The sequence below is a fragment of the Colias philodice genome, chromosome 27, assembly GCF_061535455.1.
Source record: "Colias philodice isolate Cphi_HAF_F1 chromosome 27, ilColPhil1 Martin Lab GWU primary, whole genome shotgun sequence".
NCBI classification, from domain to species: domain Eukaryota; kingdom Metazoa; phylum Arthropoda; class Insecta; order Lepidoptera; family Pieridae; genus Colias; species Colias philodice.
In genome coordinates, this window is record NC_143112.1 from 6,965,346 (window position 1) to 6,982,598 (window position 17,253).

Sequence of the window (17,253 nt, forward strand, 5' to 3'; positions counted from 1 at the left end):
CGTATCTTGAAATGTATATTGTATATTTCGTTATTAAGTAAAATTATTATTAGGTTCTTTTTCTATTTTCAATCTCGAAATCATCATGATTATCATGTAAACATAACGACAGAAAAGTTCTGCGTTTTTTAAATACCTGCATCTGATCCCAATACAAGAAAAACATATGAATATGATGATGAATATACCTAGTATTTTTGTAGATGTCAAAATTTAATAATTTTTCACTTTTTGCATAAGAAATTTTTTTTCGAATCGATCCATTAATTTTTGAGTTTATCGAATATATAAAAATCTCATCACTTTAGTCTATAATTTTCCCAAATACAAGTACCTATATTCGCTCTATTTATGTATTACATCTTAAGGTGAACTCTAGCAAATTAATTGCCAAGTTAACTGTGTGACAACCGAACAACCAACGCGTATTTCACGTAAGCCACTGTAATGGGAATTAAAGCATAAATTATGTTCTATTTATAACAATTTAACAAGGAAATAAGTCATAGTAACAAAGATTACATTACGAAAGAACGAAAATGTCCTAATATACATGATTTTTAAATGTTTAAGAATTATTATAATAATTATGTAGTATATAATATTATACCATTGTAGTAATGAAAAGGATTTGAAGTAAACGAAATTATAAAAACTTATGTAAATACAATTTAAACAAAATATAAAATATCAGAATTTTATTGTAGGAAGACCTAAAAATTGCTACACTTTATTCAAAAATTTGACAATAATCCAGAGATAACCACACCACAAGATGTTAAATTATCATATTAACCTATACATTGCGCCGTACATAAGACTTAAAATCAATCAATAACCAACAAAAGCAGACATGAAAAGCACCTAGCTACAGCCTTTAATTATATCGAAATTGCTTTATGATTGACTTCGGCTGCCGCGTGTAGGATGTAATCTCATTATTACACTTTGCCTACAGTTTCTTGTCGAATAGTTTTTAGTTAAATCAATTAATTAGTTGATAACCTTTATTTATCAACTAGCTTTCCGCCCGCGGCTTCGCCCGTGTTTTTAAAGAAAATTCCGCATAGTTCCCGTTCCCGTGGGATTTCCGGGATAAAACTTATCCAAGTTATACCCTCTATGTGTGTGCTAAATTTCATTGTAATCGGTTCAGTTGTATTTTCGTGAAAGAGTAACAAACACACACATACACATCCTCACAAACTTTCGCGTTTATAATATTAGTAGGTTATCAATGTATTTATTGAAGGGCAATATTCAGGTACAAAAACTAAATTACTATGAAACCGTGTAAATTGGTAATATTTTGTGAATACAATTTATAAATACGAATATTCAATTCAGACACAAATAATACCATTGTTTAATTAAAACAAATAAGGTATATTTTGACTAAAAAGTCATAATAATAGAATCTGCCCTTCTATCTTTAGAGTTTGCCTATCTTATCTTATATATAAAAATGAATCGCAAAATGTGTTGGTAAGCGCATAACTCGAGAACGGCTGAACCGATTTCGATAATTCTTTTTTTATTATATTCCTTGAAGTACGAGGATGGTTCTTATGTAGAGAAAACGTAAACATGTACCACGGGCGAAGCCGGGGCAGACCGCTAGTCTTATATATAAAAATGAATTGCAAAATGTGTTGGTAAGCGCATAACTCGAGAACGGCTGAACCGATTTCGATAATTCTTTTTTTATTATATTCCTTGAAGTACGAGGATGGTTCTTATGCAGAGAAAACGTAAATATGTACCACGGGCGAAGCCGGGGCGGACTGCTAGTCTCTTATATATAAAAATGAATCGCAAAATGTGTTGGTAAGCGCATAACTCGAGAACGGCTGAACCGATTTCGATAATTCTTTTTTTATTATATTCCTTGAAGTACGAGGATGGTTTTTATGTAGAGAAAACGTAAATATGTACCACGGGCGAAGCCGGGGCGGACCGCTAGTTATTCTATAATAATAGTTTATTTCTCTGTACCTAAATTAAGCATTAAATATAATAAAAGTACCTACACAATACTTTAGCATGTATTTTTGTACATGTAACGTTCAAAATACACTTTACAATCACTGCATCGTCAAAGTTAATTCAATCGACTCTGTATCTGTATCTGTACTTAGTAAATTATTTTCTCTGACCGAGTAAAACCGGGATAAACCATTAGTTGAAGATATATCGAAACTTTTTTACGGGTTTATAATCATAAGATATATTCCAACAATGGAGGGTAGTTGGCAAAGTCCAGTGAAGTCAAAGAGTAGGCCTTCATCAATCAAAGCTGACCAAGGATTCTTGTTACAAAGTTATTTATCATTTTCTACTATTATGTAACTTCCGAACCGACTTTGTAATGCAATTTCAACTGTATCACGTGTGTATAGGAGCTATTTTTGCTGTATATGCTATGTTTGAGTATTGTTTGCTTATAATATATGAAAAGAGGAAGTATAAAAATCATCGATGAATAACGTTTAGTTATAGCTTTTGGGGTATTACATATAACCCCGACTTTGCTCGGTACAAAACATACACATACATCAATGTCATATTTTCTACAAACTCAATCTAAATCTTTGCTACTGTTTAACGTGATTAACAGTTTAAATAAGATGTACATAACTGCCCACAAAAAAGCTATGTTTTTATAAAGCATTTTAATGCCATAAAACCAAAATATCAATTTCAACATAACATAATAGAAAGATACCTTAAAATATTATGTTCACCTTAATAAAAGGATATTTACCTAAATTGTTTATTTTAAACTGGTAACATTAGGCACACGTATATCATTGTTTATTTCTAATCCTATCTCGTTTGTTTACTTTCATAACAACTGATTACATAAACATAGTTATATATGTCACGGCTAAAGGTAGGTGAGAACATAAACTTAAGATTAGCCGGCTAAACTTAGGTTTATTTTCGACGAGGTGTTAATGTTAGTTTGTTCTATCTTTAGCCGGCTAAACTTAAGTGTAACCGCAGGCCCGTGGCTAAAAATGTCGGGGTGGGTAGATTTGGTTAGCGCCGGGCCGGTGGAGGGCTTGAGGGGCCCGCACAGTGCCAGAAAACACTCGCCCTGTTCCTTACATGTATTATAGTAACCAAATCTACCCACCCCGACTCAGGGCAGAAAGCTGGTGGCTAGGTTAGGTTAGGTTAGAACTCTTAAGACCCGCACGAGCCGAGCGAGCGCAGCGAGCGTGCTGCGGCAGCAGCCGGCGAAGTGCCAGAAAACACTCGCCCTGTTCCTTACATGTATTATAGTAACCAAATCTACCCACCCCGACATTTTTAGCCACGGGCCTGCGGTTACACTTAAGTTTAGCCGGCTAAAGATAGAACAAACTAACATTAACACCTCGTCGAAAATAAACCTAAGTTTAGCCGGCTAATCTTAAGTTTATGTTCTCACCTACCTTTAGCCGTAACATATACAAAAGATTATTTTGCAAAATAAATCACAGTATAGTACCACAGTATTACAATATTTCCTAGTATTGTATACCATAGGAGGGAGGTGCATTATGCATATACATCTGTTTCACTGATCGTTTTTGCCAGACCAAGACATTTTTTTTTCTCCTCCACGGGGAATCGAACCCAGGTCCTCTCGGTTCTACACTCATGCGTCAACCACTGTACCAAAGGGCAAATAAATCTCACTGTTATCAAATTCAGCTTGGAATTTTGAAAACCATTTATTCTTAGCCGATACAATAGCTTTTTGCAAATCCACACTTTTATCGTATAAAAATAACTGTCACGTCTGCGCTACAATTTAGTTATTTCATTTTGCTTCCCCGTGATTGATAGAGGAATAAAAACTACATTTTATTTGGAATATTCTTTAGATACGTTTGTTAGCTAAATAGATTTGACTGGGCTGTCTTTTTTGAAGTATTCTTTGTGCGAATGTATGATTTGAATTGATGTATAGATGTGTTACTATTTTTTCGTTTATATTATATTTTTATACTAGCGGTGCACTACATAAATAGAACTTTATTGAATCTATTCAAGTATTCATCGGTCCAGTACTTCCTAAGATTAGCACGTTCAAACAAACAGTCTTCAGCTTTCTATTATTAATATACATTTCAAAGCACAACATCTGAATATATGCATAATATATAAACTGATTTAATTTTAATAAATAGGTAAATAAATATGCGGGTATTTTTAGATTTAAGCCTATAAATACTTCATCTATCTTAGAGAGGAAGTTAGTCATTGTCGAGCTATCAGATCGATTACATGCCTTGTTGTTTACCAATGGGTTTACCGAGCCTATTATATGAGACATTAAACTTGTGGGGAGCATTCAGATTGTGGGTACAGTGGTCAGCATGGTATAAAGATATAACATAGCTAGAAATTGTAGTATATTGAATTGAAAATCGGTATTTAGAACAATAAATAAATCAAATTTCAATTCATTTGAATTTTTGTTTTAAAAAAAACTTTTTAAAAGGCTTAAAACATAAATTTATATATATAAATTCTTTTAAAAAGCTTTTAAGGAGATTTAAATGACAAACAAATAAAATTTCAGTTCATAAAAAAATTTATTGTCTTATAAATAATATCATCACGAACGTTTTGTCACGGATGGATGTTGATTTACTATTTCCTTGTTTATCTTCTTATTCTTCTTATACTTATTAAAATGGACCAGTATATGCATGGGTGCATTCTAGAGATAGTTTTAAAGAATTCCCAAAGAATATGTCTCCACTCTATAGGCTCTTATCTACCCCGTGGCAATAGTACGCATTTCTAGCCTATAATTTTAAGAAAAATATAATGAAGCGTATTTCATTAATTAACTAGCTTGATTCTGCAGCTTCACTCGTAAACCATGACTGAAAGTAGTAGAAAATAAATTACTAATGTGCTGCTGTTTGTCATCCTGAATAAATAAAATAAAAAGGAAGTCGTAGGACGTAACGCAGGTTTCTCTCAAGAATCATATTATATCAGGTAGATTTGTTCTAAAATATCTACCTGATTAAATAAAAAATACAATGAACTATATCTTTTTCTTCTTAAACTTATTCATCATCAACATCATCATCTACAAACAACATGTTCTATGTCAGTTGTATAAAAATCGTATAATAATAATTCGCAACTATTTACCATTGTTTGGGGTAATAATATTAAGCGTATTCTATTCTATTTCTATCTTCTACAACGAGGCATTCTACTTTTACATTTATCTTGCATTTGTATTGAGTATATTCTGTGCTAAATCTACAAACCTCTTTCAGCAAACGCCTGACAGGCCATGACAGCAAGAACAACTGTCAAAATCTTCGACGCCATCTTGGATTTCGAGTCACAAACACTTCATTACACCACACTACACTACACTAGTACTGAATCCAAATGTCGAATATTTTAGTTCACTCAAATTTTACACCATTGTGGATCTGAAACAAAAAGAAAAAATATATTAAATTTATTTGTTTAAAAAAAACATTTAAATACAAAAAGTTTTTGTAGTAATGCATGGACATACATTTCGACGATTCATTATTATTTAGTTATTATGATCCGATACGATATGGAAAACATTTGAATGTTCCATTTTCTCTTGAAAACTACTAAAGCGATTTAAAAATAGTTAATAGAGAGGAAGATTAAGATTAAAACATTCTACTAAATTTTGTTATTATTTGCCTATATTTAAAATCAGTATATTAATCCATTCTTATCATAATAATAATACTCTTCGATCGTTTCAGTTTTATTTCAAGCTGCTTTCAATTGATATCATGAACAGAACACGAATTAGAAGCTAGTATAATTAATATAATATTATTTATTAACATTATCTTCTATTAGTAATAAATACTATATACAATATTATTGTATAAAGCCTTACAAATGCCACAATCTGAAGAACGGTTTACGCTACATTATAAATGCAATACTACGAAGGAATTCCGCTACGTGTTTAATCCTAATTAGGTTAAAGGTCAAACGCATTGTTATTTTATTTATTATTAAAACGAAGTAGCTTCTAAAATATATAATAAATAAATAAGTGTGCTTTTGAATGCATTATAATATCATCTCTTTAATAGAGTTTCGATCAACACTAGCCACATTGGTCTAAATTGTTCTATTAAGCTTTTATAAGCTGCATATCATATTGTATTTTCGGAGCAACGGGGCAACTTTATGATATGATTTTTATGTCTAGACATAGTTTGTAGCATAGAGAGTCACATAAGCTACTTTTTACCAGGATAAAATATACTCATTGCAATGGAAAGTTCTTTTGAATAAGTGTGCAAAGCCGCAGGCCGTAAACTTGTTTTAAATATATAAATAACACATATTAATCTCAAATGTACCAGTAACTCTTAGATATCAACAACGCTACAGTATTATACCACATTACACGAATTTCCTCTGACGTCACGCTCCAGTGTAAAAACGTCCAGAATGCGTGTCAGATGCTATAAATACATTGCCGGCGGGCGCCTGTCTATTTGTGGAACTGCGCATACAGAACGTCCTATGTACGCGTTACAATGTGGTTAGATCGAGTTCTAATCGCTTCCTTTTTGCAAATATTTTGATATTAATTGATGTAATAGAGGATAATGGATATTTTAGTCTACATGCTGTGTATACTAGCTTGTTGCCCGCGCTTCACTACTGTGAAGAAATTATACCCATTATTTATTTATTTGTTCGTTATATCATCGCATTGATTATTAAAAAACGTAAAAATTTTAAAAACGTTAATTATTAAAAAGTCATAGTATTTTGTAAGTCAAATTCTACACGAAATTTCATTAAAATTCAGCTATATTTACGTGAACAATACAGTTATATTAAAGCAAAATTAATATTAAGAACTTCACTACATAGTATAAAACAAAGTCGCTTTCTCTGTCCCTATGTATGCTTAAAACTTTAAAACTACGCAACGGATTTTGATGCGGTTTTTTTAATAGATAGAGTGATTCAAGAGGAAGGTTTTAGTAAATAATTTATTATGTTTGAGACAGAGCGGGCGAAGCCGCGGGCTGAAAGCTAGTATAATTATAAAAGCAAAACTGACTTGTGATTGACTGACTCATAAACACGAATTCCAATCTAATACTTAGTAATTTAATTTGAAAATTTTGAAGTCATTTAACACTTTTTACCTCAAATTCCTAGCCTATTTTCACTTTTAGCCACAAAATACAGTTTATTTGTTTATTAAATCGCTTCAAATAAATTAAAATGTTTATTTGTATGATTTGTGGTAATCACAAACTGTTATAGGCAAGCAAAACAAAACAGTTGATTGGCATGCACATATTGGAATTAAATGTTTACATTAATTAAATACAATTTCTAATAATTTGAGTAATTGTTTCAATTTTAATGTTTGTAAAATTGAAGCTATATAAATGTTATGTAGAGGTTTTTGAAGAGAAACTTCCTTAGGCGCGTTGAGAGTAAAATTTCTAGGTGGCGTCATGCAATACTCATTATACGTCACGGAATAAGGCGACGATTTTGTTATATTTGAATCTTGCCAAAAAAGTTTTACTTGTTACACGTGTGGTCGGCATCCACTCTCTTTTTTGTTGTATGTTTGTTATGATTTAAATCAAAAACTACTTGACCGATTTTTTAAATTAATTAACCATTATAAAGCTACAATTTTACCAAGTAAGATGAGCTATATTTTTCGCACAGATCAACTCAGGAATGCCTGGAAAATTGGTTAGTCCTAAATGTAGAGTCATAAAAATATCTTTAAATAAGACAAACTTACGCTTAATTCTTTAAGGTATACAATTAAACGCGACGTTGCCTGGCTTATAACTCTTATCTAATTGAAGATTTTAAAGAGATTTAAAAGAGTAAACATAAGCGACATTCCGAAGAGACGGTGGAAGTTTTCAATAATGATTATTCATAAGCACTTGTTCATATGAATAAAACAAGTTTTCAAATTTTATCAACGCAAATATCTTAGTTTCCCAACTATATGAACAACCCCTTTCGTATAACTAATGCATTGAAATAATTAACCTAATTACTGAGGTATTCAACAGCTGTAACGGTTTAGGGGCATACATTGGTCTTACGTTGTAAATATTTAAACATGGCAGCCACATACCGTTGGGATGAACTTTTAATTTAACTGTTTAGGAAGTGGTTTTGTTAAGGAATCCTTTTTTGAGTTTAAATGATTCAGGAAATATTTAGACGAGGAAAAAAGGTAATACTGTATAGCTACAATATTTTTATTAAGCTTGTTAACTTGCCCCGGTTGCCTGGAAGAGATCTTTCTAAGTGATGAGGCCGCCTCATAAACTATGCTGTATTTTGCATTAAGTTTAATCATTAAGTTTCCCATATTATACCGTTTTATTAAAGAGTAATAAATAAATGAATAAGAACTACAAATACCATTAAAGAAACTAGCCTAGAGAAGGGCAGCTCTTATATTTTTATGAAACAGCTCTATCTTAACAGATTATTATTTTTTTGGATATTTGGCTATATTAAAATAAATAATGTTTTTGATGTTTTGCTAGGCTTCAACGTAACTTCCATGAGGGTAGAGCTGGCAGGCTCTTAGCCTGTTTGGGCCCGGTGACGGGCTGCCGCTGATGGGGTCACGGATGAATTTTACACATACCGTATACCGTGGCCCTGTCGCTGATGCGGCTTGACGGAACTCAGTGGGGTTTTGGTCGGTAGGAATCCGACATAACCCACGGCCTCTTCCCCGGAAGCCGTGGGTATCTATGCAAGATTTCCCCACTAAAAAAAAAAAAAAGGCTTCAACGTAACTAGAATATTATTAAATTTAAAACATCACTTTGAAGACAAAACGTCAGTATTCACATATCAATGAACAAATCATTACATTATCTCTAATTGTGAACTAAACAGTTAACTACCCGTCAATAAGTAGATTTACCCTAAAGTAGGGTAAAGCGACCTATTTACGTACACTTATCAAATAACGTGTATCGAATTATCTATTCCACGTACACACGGACAGACGATCAAATATGTACACACTGTTTAGCGTAGAACATTCATCGTAATTTCTAGGTATAGATGAGAATTTATAACTAGGTTTGACCTCAGCCTCCAGCAGTCAATAATAATTAAAACGGAATATTTGAACGAAAGTTATACAGAGGAAACGTTGATTTTTTGTATGTTTGTATGATTTTAATTTATGAACTGAAATCCAAGAGATGTGATTAAATTTTCGTTTCATCATTAAAAGTTTTATTATTTCTAACTGACTTCATTTTCTTAGTTTTGTTTTACTTCGGAACATAAATTTAATCAATGCGACATTGCTGTATTGATTTGAATCAGATTCTGCGAGGAATTTAGGTTTGATTTCGACACCACGATTCATTAGTTATACATAATAACACGTATATTTGAGAAAATGTCCACATAAAAACATATTATTATAGAGTAGGAGTAAATATTAGGAAAATATTAAAAATCGCAAAACAAAAAACATCGTATCGGCATGACGTGACAAACCCCACATAGCGATATTAACTCTCTTTGTGGCTTTATTATTGTTACAGCAAGTCATAAGCGGTAGCGATTATTCACACATCTATTAAAATTGTAAGATTTATTAAATTTTTAGGAATCTTACTCGAAATGGTAAAAAAGGTAATATTAAATAACTTAAAAATAATTCATAACGTGAATTGACAACACAAGACAACAAATTATTCATCATATAATATTATTATGATGGACTGTCGTGTTGTTTTTAGGCCTACTTTTTAAAAACTGAAAGTTATGTATGAATTGAGCCAAAATTTTGACGCTAAGCATTGAAATATCATCTATTATTATGTATCAAAAATGCAACCTGCCTAATAAATTTTTAAAAGATATTTCAGTATATTAAGGAAGTAAACATATATTTCTTTCTTTCGATCCTATAATGTAAATGAATAAAATATAAAATTGTTTTTAAAATCAGACCAAACCTTGTATTAAAGGTTCTCTGAGTTTAACTTTACTTCACCCAGAAAATACATAGCATAAAATAAACATAACATTTATTTCTCGTTACATCTAGTAACTTATACCACCACATTTCAATTGGAAAGGTAACCGCCACGCAAGAACAGGTGTGTCCCTAAATTGTCTGTTTACTGCGATCGCGCCAATGTTTGTGCTCAACCGCCAATATTGGACCAATTGCCCTGTAGCTCAGTGGTTAATAGTTATGAATATAAGTAGGAACTCAGTTATAGTCAAGGTGTTAAGTGTAATACAGTTTATAATTGTCGACATCAGACTAGGTAGTAGAAATTACTTTTTACTTATTGCTTAAAAACGGATAAAAGTTATGTATATCAAATCATATTCTATAGTTGTAGTCAAGTTGTAGTAGTGATATAATTATTATTATTTTCAACATTTGATGTGTGGATCAGTGAATAGAATCTTGAAATGTTGTACAAAGCGACGAAAAATTGTGAAAGCGTTTATAAAAAATAGTTTTGTACCGAACTATACAGAACCCTCGGTACGCGAGTCCGTCTCGCACTTGGCCGGTTTGTTTAAGATGAGTTTTCTTTTCATAACGAAAATCAAATTAGCTATTACTTTTGTAGTTTTATTGAATTCAGCGATAAATACATTGGCCCAACGTGTCCAACGTTGGCCCATCAGGGTACAGGGCCGCAGTCAAGCGTGAATCGCTTTTTACCCCTTCTGTCAATGCTTGTTTCATATCTCTGAGGTGACGTTTTATTGTATTTCCTGTTATTATTTCGATAAAATTGAACGTTTGTTTTGGTTTGATGAGCTAGCATTTTCACCTGGTTTTACTTGCATATGCTTTAAATTATCGCACTATAATAATACAAACTGCGGAGCTTTTTAAAAAATCATACGCTTTTCATATCAGTGTCAATTAGAAATGAGTGTCTAAACATAAAGACGGTTTACTCTCTGTTTGGGAGCAGTATGGGAACTTGGTGGGAACGAACATTGTGACATGGTAATTCTATATATTAGACAAAAGAGAATCTATTTCACAAATTATTACAACTCTACAAAGATCATTATAATATATTTACTTAATTATTTACTTATTTATATTAAAGGAATATTATTCCTGTATATCCAGATATTGGAATAATTACTGGAATATACCTGGAATATTCCGGCTATAAACCTGGTGAAATCTGTGTCCTCTTTTGGGAATTGTCTCGATATCGTACCGTGCTGATAATGCTGATATATTATGGCATTATTCCTGTTTTATACCTGATTTTACGTTTAAATATAAGTTATAACTACGTTTTTAAATGTGTTTAGTAACATCATATTTTATGAGAATGATTTTGTTTTCCAAATTACGTATAACGCAAACGTAGATCATAATAATATAAGGCTTCCGTCTTTTTCCATTTAAGGTACTCTACACATTATTGATAGAGATGAAAATTAATATAATAAATATATACAATATGATATCTATACTTATATTATAAAGCTGAAGGGTTTATTTGTTTGTTTGAACGCGCTAATCTCAAGAACTACTGATCCGATTTGAAAAATTATTTCGGTGTTGGATAGCTCATTTATCGAGGAAGTCTATATCGTCTTCCTCGATAAATGAGCTATAGGCTATACAGGGTGTAATCGTTAAGTGTGCACAGGCGATTTTTCCGTAAGTATTACAGATAACAAAAAACTTTAAACTGGTATCGAAAGTATTTAACCTAATGAGTAAAATGGCCGTAATAAATTTTTAAAAATAAATCGAGAAATATCAAAAAAATTATCTTTAAACCCTCCCATACATTAAGTATGAAATATGAATATCCCATATACATTTAATATGAAAGATTTTAGCTTTCTTTTTCTTTTTTGGTTTTTTGCTTTAATTACTTCGCAAATTTGAAGTGATATTTTTCACGCTTTTTCCGGACATTTCCACGCATTTTCCGGATATTTTCCAGATATTTTCCAGACATTTCCCTGGCATTTTCCGGTTATTTTCCGGGAATTTCCCGGGATTTTCCCAGACATTTTCCGGGGATTTTCCGAGCATTTCCCGGGGATTTTCCAGATGTTTCCCAGACATTTTCCGGACATCTCCCTGGCATTTTCCGGGGATTTTCCATGCATTTCCCAGACATTTTCCGGACATTTTCACGCATTTTCCGGATATTTTCCACGCATTTTCCGGTATATTTTCCAGACATTTCCCAGGAATTTTCCGGTTATTTTCCGGGAATTTCCCAGACATTTTCCGGGGATTTTCCGAGCATTTCTCGGGGATTGTCCAGACATTTTCCAGACATTTACAGGCTATGTCAGGGAAATGTCCGGAAAATGTCTGGAAAATATCTGGAAAATACCCGGAAAATGCGTGAAAATGTCCGGAAAATGCGTGTAAATGCCTGGAAAATCCCCGGAAAATGCCTGGGAAATGTCCAGAAAATGTACGGAAAAACGTGGAAAATGTCACTTCAAATTTGAATAAGAATAAGAATAAGAATAAGAATAATTTATTTCGCCAAAAGCCAACAACAGATATAATGAAAAGAACAAGGAATACAAAAAACACAGAAAAAGACAAAAGTGTGGCAGACCTTTAGCAAAAAGGGGACCAACTCAGTATTAAGCTGTGCCTTCAACAGCACAGCACTGATTTTCAGTGGCCAATTTGCGAAGTAATTAAAGCAGAAAACCAAAAAAGAAAAAGAAAGCTAAAATCTTTCATATTAAAATAATATGTACATAATATGGGATATTCATAGTTCATACTTAATGTATGGGAGGGTTTAAAGATAATTTTTTTGATATTTCTCGATTTATTTTTAAAAATTTATTACCGCAATTTTACTCATTAGGTTAAGTACTTTCGATATCAGTTTAAAGTTTTTTGTTATCTGTAATACTTACGGAAAAATCGCCTGTGCACACTTAACGATTACACCCTGTATATCGTTACGCTTAGACCATCAGGAGCGGAGCCACGCGGGTGAAACCGCGAAGCGCAGCTCGTACGTAATAATATAAAATAAAATTTGGAAAATCCAAAAGTGCACGCCTCATAATTTTTTTTTATAAATATTTATTAATTATTATTTTTGTTTATTTAATAACAATTAAACCACATCGAATCAGACCCTGAAAAATGAAAGGGTTCTATTCCTGAGCATACTCAAGCGTAAGAGAAAAAAAAAGACTCGATTAGTAAAGTATTTCGGTCGCTATCGTGTTAACAAGAAAAAGGATCCGCACATACAGACACACGGACGTCCAAGACAGAACTTTTTTAAACTGTTTTTTAACTAGTTTAAATAACAAAAATGACATCAAAAATATCATGAACGTTAAAAATAGTGTTTTTTCTTAATATGTGTGTGTATGTATTATCTTACAAGTGCAATGTATGATACATAAAGACATTTTAAGTTTGAAAAATCAGATGTTTTGCGCGAAGTGACAGTAGTACCCACCTCAACGCTTCGCTTATGAGGCGTGCAATATAAAGACATCACTATGTAATTTACGTAAAAGGATAAAATACAATCTAAAGAAACTGTTTTATTGTTATACGCTTGACTCTACGAGAAAGCGTAGACGTGGAAAATCATAATATGAGATATCAATTTCATTAGTAATTCGAACTATTAATATTAAACATTTTACGCTACACAGCGCTTTACGCTACAGCTAAGATATTACCTACTTAAGCAATTTCAATGAAATACACCGTTAACTATTATACATACTTATATTATATTATATATTTTACAATAGGCATTTTACCTAGAGATAAAGAATAATGTTGATCGTATATAATATTATAAAATTAATTGTGATACAAACGATGATATCTATACTAATACCAAAGAATACATAATAGTAGCTAAACGCTACAGAACGGACACTCTCCGCCTCCCGCCAAAATTAAACACTTACCTCACCCCGCGCGATCGTGATTAAAATGGGCCACATTTTTCTGCAAGGACGATACGCAACGAAGATTGACAACATTAATCAAATTGACTTAAAGTAATTTTATTATTTTGGATTTGTAATTATCGTTTTTCGTAGAAAATGGTTAGATATTGTGCTGTTTACGGATGTATTTCATCAGAAAAACGCGAATTTTTTTTTACGCTATTCACAAATGTGCCAACCATAAAGCGTTAACACACACATTTGCAGTCTCTACAGTGTGCCTGTCATAACGATAATTTTGTATGGAGTGTCCGGGGTGTGCTAATACTGTAAAGCTGAAGTTGAGAAGCTGTATTTGTTTGAACGCGCTAATCTCAGGAGCTACTGGTCCAATTCGAAAAATTCTTTCAGTGTTAGATAGCCCATTTATCGAGGAAGGATAGGTTATATCACGCTAAAACCAACAGGAGCGGAGCAATGCGGGGCACAGCTTATTAGAAATACAATTAACATTGACAAAACACTAATAAAAACAAGATCGTAATACCAAGAACTAATCCATTCCAATCGTGCAGAAATCCACCAACTAGACCACTAAAACAGTCGAGTGACACTGAATGGATGAACTTCTAATTTTCAATTCGAATCCGGCAGGAACACATCATTATATTCTGTGAAAAGAGTCAGCATACAAGAGCAGATTGACCCAATTTTTTCTAAATGGAGTTCCGTCCTATTTGTCTTTGGAAATTCTAATTAAGCAAGGCCTGGTTAAAGTGGAAAATAGGGGTTTTAATTATTTGATTTGTGTAATGTGGGGTAATTATATCGTGGACATTATCTGGCAAGTCTTTAAATATACTACTAATACCAATTGTGTTCTAGTCATAATTTTACACGTGATTGTGAGTATTTTTGTGTATGTAATTATTTTAAATGAAACGAATGAATAGCGTAATTTATATTTTGATTGAATTTGTCAGTAATATACTTTACTTAAATATTGATCTATGCTACTTTATCTTTACCCATCTGTACCGAGTTCTTTTGCCCAAGTCGAACCATACCCTAAATATAATAAAAACTACTAGTCTATACTCTATAATATGCCGTGTGCATTTTATCGATATCTGTTCAGCTATTTATGAATCAATGCAGTAAAAAGAAACGTAAAACTTTTATAAAATAGCATTACTAAACCTCAACTACAATAATAATAATAATCGTTAACTGCAAAACAAAATTAGCATTCTAATGAACCCATCCATACTCAGCCGCGGCAAAAACCGCTTAACTCAAGTATGTAATCGTTACGCAAGGAAATGCCTCCCGCGAGCCCTGAATAATGTACGTCTTTAATTGTTTAGAAGATTATAAATAAGAAGGGTTTAATTGTGAAGCCCTTGGAATAGGGTGCCCATTATATCGGCTGTTAATGGGACGTCCCATCGCACAGGGTGGACATATTTTTATGTTATTTTTTGACACTTTTAGGTATAAAAGTAAAATTTAAAAGTGAAAGTTTATGATGCGTATGTTGTTTTCAGGGATGTTTTTGAGAGTTTTCCCTACATGTATATTGCGATGGTTCCCAATCAAAATGCAGATTTGTCGAATATGTGTTTCATCGCGATACGTGCAATGGAATGCGGAGAGAGGCGTTAGGGTTCATTCATTTTAATTTCTACAACGGAGTGATTCTAAATCTCATCACTACATAGTATAGCAGGATTATTTAATAGATAAAGTGCTTCTTGGTTTTAGTATGTATTTAGTTTTCCACAAAGCGATAGTAAGCTATAAAAATACTAACTTTTGCCTTTGGTTTTGTCGTAGCAGCGCTATTTATAAATATTTAACGAATACAATGAAATGGAGTCCCTACCGACAATTAAGCAGCCCATTTCTACAAGTAATGATTATTATCATTAAAACAGAACAGACACGCAATTTCGATCTGTTTTGTTGATGTAAAGTTTAATTTATTATTATTTCTATTGGTAATATATATTTTGGTTTCTTGTTTATCTTATTATTCTGTGTTCTTGTTGTATTTGTGTATGTTGATTTGTGTTTTGTAATATTTAATGTATTACTTTTAACTTATTTTTATACTGTTCATTTTTTTCTGTCTTTTTATATTCACGCTTTTATATTCACCCATATAAGTAATTACGAGTAGATAAAAATAGACCAATGAGAATATAATTTATAAAAACTTTGTTTTAAATAACAATAAAACGTATTTATTACAGTTCTTCAGTACTTATTTCGTGAACCATAAAATCGAGAGATAGTACGTTCAACAGTCGATATAAGTCGAGAACATAGGTCGAGACTAATAAAAAAAGTTTTGTTCTTAAATATATGTATAGTGTAAGTATAAATACTAAATATCTTTGAAAAACATAACAAACAATAAAAATCGTAATAATATAATATACTTTACTAACTGTACCCCGCGGTTTTACTCGCATTGCTCCACTCCTGTTGGTCTTAGCGTGATGATATAATATAGCCTATAGCCTTCCTCGATAAATGGGCTTTCTAATACCAAAATAATTTTTCAAATCGGAACAGTAGTGCCTGAGATTGGCGCGTTCATACAAACGAACAAACTAATATTATAGTATAGATAATTAGCTTGCCGCCCGCGGCTTCGCTCGCTTTGTCTAAAAATATGTAATATTTTATATATGAAAACCTTCCTCTTGAATCACTCTATCTATTAAAAAACCGCATCAAAATTCGTTGCGTAGTTTGAAAGATACATAGGGACATAGAGACAGAGAACGCGACTCCGTTTTATACTATGTAGTGATATGGAAAAATACCTGAATTAACTTTTAGTAGCAAATGAATTTATAAGCATTTTTCATGAAGCTACGAGAAATAATAACATATCTATAATTACATTGAAATAGGACATTGGATTGACGAGAACATAATAAAAAGTCATATTTATACGAAGGAAGAATCAAAAATCCTTTTATACGAAAATAATAACGTTTGATGTTAACGATTTTCCGATATATTTATATATTTTCATATATTTTTCGATTAGCATTTCTTTAGTCTGTTTTTGCTGTAGGTAATGCTTATTAAAGTACCTAGGTAATAAAAAATAATTATTTTATTAACAAAAAACTAAACCACATTGCCAAATAGTCACACTAGATACAATTTAATAGAAAGCACTAGCTTTCAAATAAAAAATAATCATCAAAATCGGTTCACTCAGTCGAAAGTTATGAGGTACCTATAAGTTATAAAAAACACAAAAAA

The 17,253-nt window shown here is 32.0% G+C and overlaps 1 protein-coding gene across 2 annotated transcripts in view; it reads right to left on the bottom strand.

Annotated features, from left to right (window-relative positions):
• nrm (neuromusculin) overlaps positions 1–17,253 on the bottom strand; it is a 361,740-nt gene that overhangs the window by 323,767 nt on the left and 20,720 nt on the right. For both annotated transcript variants that reach the window (XM_089711855.1, XM_089711856.1), the window contains exon 2: positions 5,286–5,456. In XM_089711855.1, the coding sequence (XP_089567981.1) occupies positions 5,286–5,349 (64 nt within the window). In that variant the 5' untranslated portion in view covers positions 5,350–5,456. The remainder of the gene's footprint in view (positions 1–5,285; positions 5,457–17,253) is intronic.